This window comes from Plasmopara halstedii (genome assembly GCF_900000015.1).
Source record: "Plasmopara halstedii genome assembly, contig: Scaffold_816, whole genome shotgun sequence".
Taxonomy (NCBI): domain Eukaryota; phylum Oomycota; class Peronosporomycetes; order Peronosporales; family Peronosporaceae; genus Plasmopara; species Plasmopara halstedii.
In genome coordinates this window covers 2,582,936-2,590,369 of record NW_020187732.1, presented here as the reverse complement: position 1 = coordinate 2,590,369, position 7,434 = coordinate 2,582,936, and the positions used below count along the sequence as shown (strand labels likewise).

Below are 7,434 nucleotides of genomic sequence, written 5' to 3'. Positions count from 1 at the left end.
TTGCGGTCGCAGACACAGAGCTCGCGGGAGCGTTAGGGATTGACCCATACGTCGCAGGGCGACAAATTGAAGGGAGTCGACGGCATGCTTTGGGTTTGACAAACTCAAATCGGAGGTATCGCTCCAAACGCACTTCCACTTCCTTATGGCTCAACTGTAAGGCATAGAGTGAGGAAAGTTTTCGGTGCCGTTGCACCCATCGCTCAATGAGCACTTCGTCATCTGTAGCGCTTTCGCCAGCGTCGAGCATTACAGGTATCGTCCGCATTGCGGGTACACGAGAGCCACCTCGTTGAGCACACAGGTGAGTGCGATAAGCTTCCAACGGAATTTCTTGTGAAACCAAGAATCGAGCTCGAAGAGCTTTCCGTTCGGCAAGCTCACCTTCCATAATGACCGGGGGCCGATGATGTGGAGGTGTAGCACAGCAGGATCCGCCGAGCGGGAGCCATATTCCACACGAGGGTCAATGACCGGCCGTGGATGGGCGCACATCAGAGCCGCCATACGGGCAACTTTTAGCTGCCGCTTCTGTGCCTCATCGAGGTCATTGGTGATTACGCCACGTTCCTCAGGTGGCGAGAAGTCAGGAATCGGACATGGGGTCCGCAAGGCGCGAGCAGGGCTCGTTTTACACCGCTGGTGCGGCTCGCCTACATCGTCGTTCCATCCGGGAAAAGGAGTGTCAGACTCGTAGTCAACCACCTTCACACCCCCAACGAGGTCAGTCGTCAACGTTAGCGTGCGCGGAGCGCGACGCTCGGGCTCATCAAGCCTAGGATTTACATCCCTCCATGCCGCGGAGACACTGTCCGACATAACACAATAACAGGAGATGAAGTTGGGCTCTGCCCGCGAGCACTGTCAGAACCAGCGAGACTTGGAGACTTCGGTGTAATTGACACAGGGCTCATTGGGCACAGAAGTCGTTTCGTTCCAACGCAGTGTCTAACGGACACGCAAGCCTAGTTAAGGCAATAATCGATTGGAGCTGTAAATGTTCTCAATCTTAATAGGGAAGAGTGTAACGGGGTTACACATACTGTGGTAACAGGGGTGTGTGTCACACCAGATGGGCATGGTGTGACCACACCTAAACAAGAATACGGTTCGGGGCTGGATAGCCAGTAGTTATACATGTATTTAGATTTTTCTATGCATATTAGAAAAATCTATGCATTTAATATTAGGAGGCTTTGCCGCAGATAAAAATAAATAAAGTCAGTTTGAACTTAAACGGAAGAGTTAGCTAGCCTTGGGTTAAGGTTGTCATTACTTTTGAAGTAAGCGGATTGCGATCCGCTAGGCTCTTTTTTTTATAGAACAAAAGGTCGGTGACCTAACTTACGCTCCCTCTCAGCGCAAAGCTACGGCAGCTTCGCTGCATTATCCTCCACAACTCGATTTAAGCGTTCTGTCAGACCATCTGTTTTCAAATTGACATATTTAATCTTGTACCGAGTACTTCGTAAAATAGCTTGCTAGCACGCTGCTGCAAGTGCAAATCTCAACATGATACAATGGCTAAGCCATGTCGACAAAAACTTTGTTCAGAAACAGCTTGGCTGCATCCTCACCAATCAAATTATTGCTGGCAGCGGCCAAATAAGCCATTTTACTCTGACAGCTCATAGAGACATAACGGGTATCCCCGGACGTGTCTTTCGGTGACAAAAAAGGGTCCATACCTAAGGGCGACCTTCACTATCGTGGAAGGGGCTGCCTGCCAAATGTGCCACCGCATGAGGCAAAGAGACAATTTGTTGGCACGTTGCACATATGCGGACATATAAGCCTACCTACTTATGCATGTTGGTTTACCATTAGGTAGCACCCATCGATCAATATGATCTCTCATTTTTGAGGTTGCCACTCCAGGGGGAATCATGTACCTCGTACTGTTTTCGGTACCTGAGGTTCTGATGGCGACGGTCTGCCTCACGCTGAAAGTCATATGAGTTAGTGCTGCAGCCTTGTGGTAAGGCATAAGGGTGCGAATGTGCAACTAGGCGCTTCAAAAATGCGGTATCTAGTCGCTCAAGCTCCTTGCTTCCCAGAAGTTTCGGCAGCGCTACAAATTTCTCGCCCAACGCATAGGCTGTATCTGTTTCCTCATCAATTAGTGACGGCACCTTTTACTTTGTGACGTGTGATAATTCATTGTCGGGGCAACGCGAAAGCAAGTCCACCGCTACTTTAAGTTCATCCGGCTAACTTGTCCTTTAATGTATATTTGAGATCAATTTATTAGCATCCTTAAGTTTTTGTGGAAGACGTGGAGTCTCCGTCGTCGTGCACAACGGCGCATGGTTTGTTTATACGTACACCCCGAACTTGACGTGGGCATACGTCATTGTTGTGAGTAGTCTATTTTATACAGATTAGTTCTGCCCTGCTGGTTTCAGTCTCGCATGCGCTTAATCGTTCATGCCCACTGGCATCTACTCGAAGTAGACTCGTCGCCTTTTGCAAAACCTGGTCCGTAACAAAATGCATGATATATTTGATAAGATAGAGTCGGGGTAACCAAAATGCTTATGCTTTTTTCTGCCTTCACGACGGTCCTTTCTGCCACATACTAGCACAGTTTGAGATTCTCCCAAAGAAATCTGACGAAGGGTCATGCCATTTCACCAAAGCTTTCTCAGTACTTGTGCAAGTAATTGGCCTGGGCAAGCCACAACTTTAAGTCAATTAGGGCTAGAGGCGTTGGCCAATCTGCAATCACCTTTCTGTTCTTTCCTCAGGCTCTGCTTTCCCTTAATAATAAAGGTAGGATGTCATGGCGCCAAGGCTCACCTGTTTGCTAAGCAGACAAGCTCGAGCCCCGATAACAAGTATTGAATGGGGCAACTCCACAATTGTTATCATACACTCTGCGCAGCTGTGGACGACTTTATCGTCGAAATAGATTTGTGAATAGCCACGCTGCAGCTCAAACAACTGTGTCATTAAATGATTGAACATCGCTAGTGCATTCAAAAGCCTCTGCGGTATAACCAGCCACTCCCAGGTTTCTCACAAAAGTCGCTTAATGATTTGCGCGAAAATGACGTCAAATTGTTATTGCCACGTGACGCAATATTTAGTTCCAGAATAATTATTACATAATATACATAGAAAAGTGCTTCATACTTTTGTGCCGAGGAAATATTTTGCACCGACACGTATGCTTATCCAGCATTGTTGCTTCTATACGTGCTCCAGTATATTATCTCAAAATTAAAGAGGGATGAATCAAGCTGTGGATGAAAATACGAGTGGTATGGTGTGGATGCGCGAGATTCTTGGGCGACAGACGTTGTCGCAGCTGGAGGACGCAAGCCGTGATCTGAACCTAGTGAATTGCTTTTACAATGGCTTTGAAATGTGGTGGCTAGCCGGCATGCCAATCACCCTCGTCTTCGTTCTTACGCTACTAAGCTTTTCTTTAGTATCGGGTATTAGTGGCTTGGAAAAGTCAATGCGCTGGAATGAGATGCTTCCTACATCTATCTTGCACTCTGTAAACAGATTAAATCGATTGCTTTGTGCTGACTTGATGGAAGAAAAGATGGCAAAGACCGCCATACTGAGTGGTAGAGGCGACCTCAAAATTCCACGCCACATAGCGGTTATAATGGATGGCAACAGACGCTACGGCAAAATTAAGTATGGAGCAGGAGTGCGAGGACACTCGGATGGCAGCAAAACGCTTGTGAATTTTACGGGCTGGTGCATTGAAGCGGGAATCACGATGCTCACAGTATTTGCTTTCTCGACAGGTAAGTTACCAGCGTTCTATAGAGCCAAATGATGGTGAGCTTGCTTTAATATACAATGCTTTCTTGCTTGTAGAAAACTGGAATCGCGAACAATCTGAAATTGACGCTTTAATGAACTTGTTTAACGAGTTCATGCATGAGATTGTACCAGAGGCTCTAAAAAAAAGTATACGCGTGCGTGTGCTGGTTTCTGATGGCCGAAAAATGCCTCCTTATATTTTAAAGGCGATAGAGGAGATCGAAACGCAGACGCGGCATTGTTCTAAGTTCAGTCTCAATCTGTGTGTCAGGTACGGCATCGCCATCTACATTAAAAACATTTGTTAGTATTTGTCAGCTCATTTCTTTTTATTGTTTCATTCAGTTATGGTGCACGTGATGAAATTGTAAATGCCTGCAGAAAAATTGCAATGGAAGTTTCTAATGGCGATACATCCATTTTAGACATAAATGAAGACTTGCTTAGTCAACGCATGCTCACAGCGTAAGTGCTTTTTATAAATTTCTTAAATTAATTAATCTCCTCAGAACGAATACTAACGCTATGTTCGGTACAGTGGCTTGCCTGATCCCGATATCCTCATTCGAACATCCGGTGAGCTTCGCATCAGCAACTTCTTGCTTTTTCAGATCGCATACTCAGAGCTTATCTTTATAGACAAAATGTGGCCTGAGGTTGTGCAAGACGATGTACAAAATATCATTGTCGAGTTTAATCTACGAAAACGTCGTTTTGGAAAATAATAAATAGATTTAAGTACAGTGTGCAATACATATTACCTCTGCTATTTACTCCTCCATGCTAAATAATAGTAACATAAGTCATCTTGTTACTTCTCCTACCGTCGCATTATGGCGGGCAAAGGCGACTCCGCGCGACCACATCACACAAAAACGACCAAATCTAAAGGTTTAAAAAATGTTTCAGCTGCTGAGAACAAGTCTTCATTGCAAGCTGAGGCTCCTGAAAGTAGCACGAACGAGCTGGCTAAGCCTGCGGTTTTGAAGACCAAGTTTTGTCTTAATTGCCAAAAGGACCTGACACGTAATATTCGCATCACATGCGCTGAATGCAAATCGCGACCGCCTATTGAACTCTGTATTGAATGTTTTGCAGTCGGTATCGAATTGGGTGATCATAAGAAGACTCACAAGTATATGGTCTCTGACTGTTTGGCCTTTCCAATTGTGTACGAACCCAATCCGACCGACAGTGTGTCGTCCACATTTGTAGCTGTTGGTACAAATGCTGCAGCGTTTCCAACTGCTAACAACGATGTTTGTAGTAATGTGTGGATGGCAGATGAGGAGCTCTTGCTACTTGAAGGTATCGAGATGTTTGGTATGGGTAACTGGAAAGATATTGCAGAACATGTTGTGACTAAGAGCGAAAAGAAATGTGAGCACCATTATCTCACGACCTACTTGGGCTGGAAGGATCTCATGCCTCGTTTTATTGGAGATGATATCGAGGAGAGTAAGGAGACAGATCCGGATAAAACACGAACAAACACAGAGACTAAGCCAGCCGAAATAAATACCAATACAGAGAATGGAGTGAAAAATTTGCCAGGCGAGAAAGGTGGTCCTTGTCAATTGGCAGGATACATGCCGTTGCGTGGAGACTTTGATGTTGAATACGACAATGAAGCAGAGATGATTTTGGCAGATATGGAGTTCTCAGATACAGATCACCCTACTGAACGCGAATTAAAGCTCAAAGTCATTCAGATTTACAATCAAAAATTGGAAAAGCGCAATGAGCGCAAAAATTTTGTGGTGGAGCGTGGACTTTTAGATTATAAACTGCATCAACACACGGAAAGGAAACGAGCAAAAGAAGAACGCGAGTTAATAGCTCAGCTTCGGCCTTTTGCACGCTTCCAAACACCAGAAGAGCACGATAATTTTGTAGAGGGATTGATCACAGCAATGCGACTCAAGAAACAGATTTTAGTCTTGCAAGAGTATCGTAAAAATGGTGTGAAAACACTAGCTGAGGCCGAAGTGTACGATGCCGAGAAGAAGAAGCGTGAACTTGATCAGGCGATGCAAAAGCAACGCGATAGTGCCTCTTATTTATATGAGTCGGGTCGTACAAATTCAAGCCGCGATCGTGCTAATAGGTGGCAGAATCGAGATCACAGTACGAGTAGTGAAGCAGGTGGGGATAGCACAAAGTCTAGGAGATCCAGTGCGAGTGGAATCAATGCGATTGCAGCATCCTTTTCCATCGAGGGTACACCAGGATGCCATTTGCTGACTCCAAAGGAAAAAGAATTATGCGGCAAGCTCAAGTTGCTACCTAAGGTGATTTGCCTGTTCTTTTCTCATTATATACAAATGTACATCTGACTTATGGACTATTAAATCTTGTAGCATTATCTAGTTATCAAGGATGCGCTTGTTCGTGAGTGCTACCGCTTGGGTTATTTAACCAAAAAGATGGCCAAAGAGACAGTCCAGATAGGTGCGTTTTGAAGACGATTACTGATATCTTTTGTCGCTGACTAAATATTGGACTGTATTGTCTTGAATAGATGTTAACAAGACTGGCCAAATCTACGATTTTTTCGTCAAATGTGGGTGGGTCAAGTCAGAGAACGCAACTCCAACAGGTACGTCGGTCATGTTACTCCAAACAGAGATTTGATTAGGTTTAACAATTTGGCTTTAACGTGCGATGTAGTCTCATCTTCTCTGCAATCTAAAAGTCCTTACGAGGCTAAAAAGCCTGCCGTTGACCCAAGTACATGTGAATCTATGATGATGGAACAATCAGTAACACCAGCGAAACGCAAAGCAGCGGAGATGCAAGCTAGTGTGAAGTTGTGACCTATCAGCGCTAATCTTTTAAGTATATTTCAGAGTGTCAAAAGTACTTTGTATCTTTGTCTTACATTTGAGTATTTTAAATTAGGACTTCCATCGCTAGGATGAGTCTACCGCTTTACAAAAGTGTGATCAAAGATATGTAAATTTAGATTTACAACAAAGTTTTGCCTTGGCACCAGCACTATCAAAGTACTAAGAGAATGTTTTTAACGAGTGTCTTCCAATCCAGGTGCGATCCACATCTTCTTGGTTGGCGAGTAATTTAGTTTACGTGATCTTCAAAGTGCCATAATCGACGCATCTGTCATGTTACTATGAATTGTGCTTCCTAACTAAGCTCGTCACTAAGACAAAGAAGAGGCTGCCTATATCGTAGCAAAGATACATTCGCGGGTCAACGGTTGATACAATAGTGAAAGATGCGGGTGTTATAATATCATGCCGAATTTGGTCGGATTCAATTTTTTTGTAGCGTCCAAGGACGATTGTAGTTTCTGTCAAGCCGTCAAGACAACGACACATTGTACGACTATGTACAGAAGCTCCGTGTGCTTCGTGCCATAAACCGCTGCCAGAGGCAGTGATAATCACCGTGTTTATGGATGGAATTAGCTATGGTCCTCCTAGGATTGAAGCCTCCGCCCGAGCCCGGCGACTCTGGAAGATTGAATTATGATTGCATTGCGTGAGGACTACTGTCAGCGTCAAGCATGTGGTCAAACGGTCAAACCGGTGGAAGCAGTAACTACTGCAACTGAATTTTTGGAACCGATGGAACTTAGCGAGGTGACTGTCCGAAGGCAGCAAGTTCGCTGTTACGGATATCAACAGATCG

The 7,434-nt window shown here is 44.8% G+C and overlaps 2 protein-coding genes across 2 annotated transcripts; both read left to right on the top strand.

Annotated features, from left to right (window-relative positions):
• Nucleotides 1-3,232: 3,232 nt before the first annotated feature.
• Nucleotides 3,233-4,508, top strand: PHALS_14472 (di--cis-decaprenylcistransferase; the record flags this gene model as incomplete). The annotated part of the gene is made up of 4 exons (XM_024730291.1): nt 3,233-3,764; nt 3,838-4,054; nt 4,129-4,248; nt 4,322-4,508. The coding sequence occupies 4 exons, from the start codon at nt 3,233-3,235 to the stop codon at nt 4,506-4,508; spliced, it is 1,056 nt and encodes a 351-aa protein (XP_024580583.1).
• A 108-nt stretch (nt 4,509-4,616) lies between these two features.
• PHALS_14471 (transcriptional adapter 2) lies at nt 4,617-6,599 on the top strand (the record flags this gene model as incomplete). The annotated part of the gene is made up of 4 exons (XM_024730290.1): nt 4,617-6,074; nt 6,144-6,234; nt 6,305-6,382; nt 6,454-6,599. 4 exons carry the CDS (start codon nt 4,617-4,619, stop codon nt 6,597-6,599), a joined length of 1,773 nt encoding a protein of 590 aa, XP_024580582.1.
• Between the last annotated feature and the right edge of the window lie 835 nt (nt 6,600-7,434).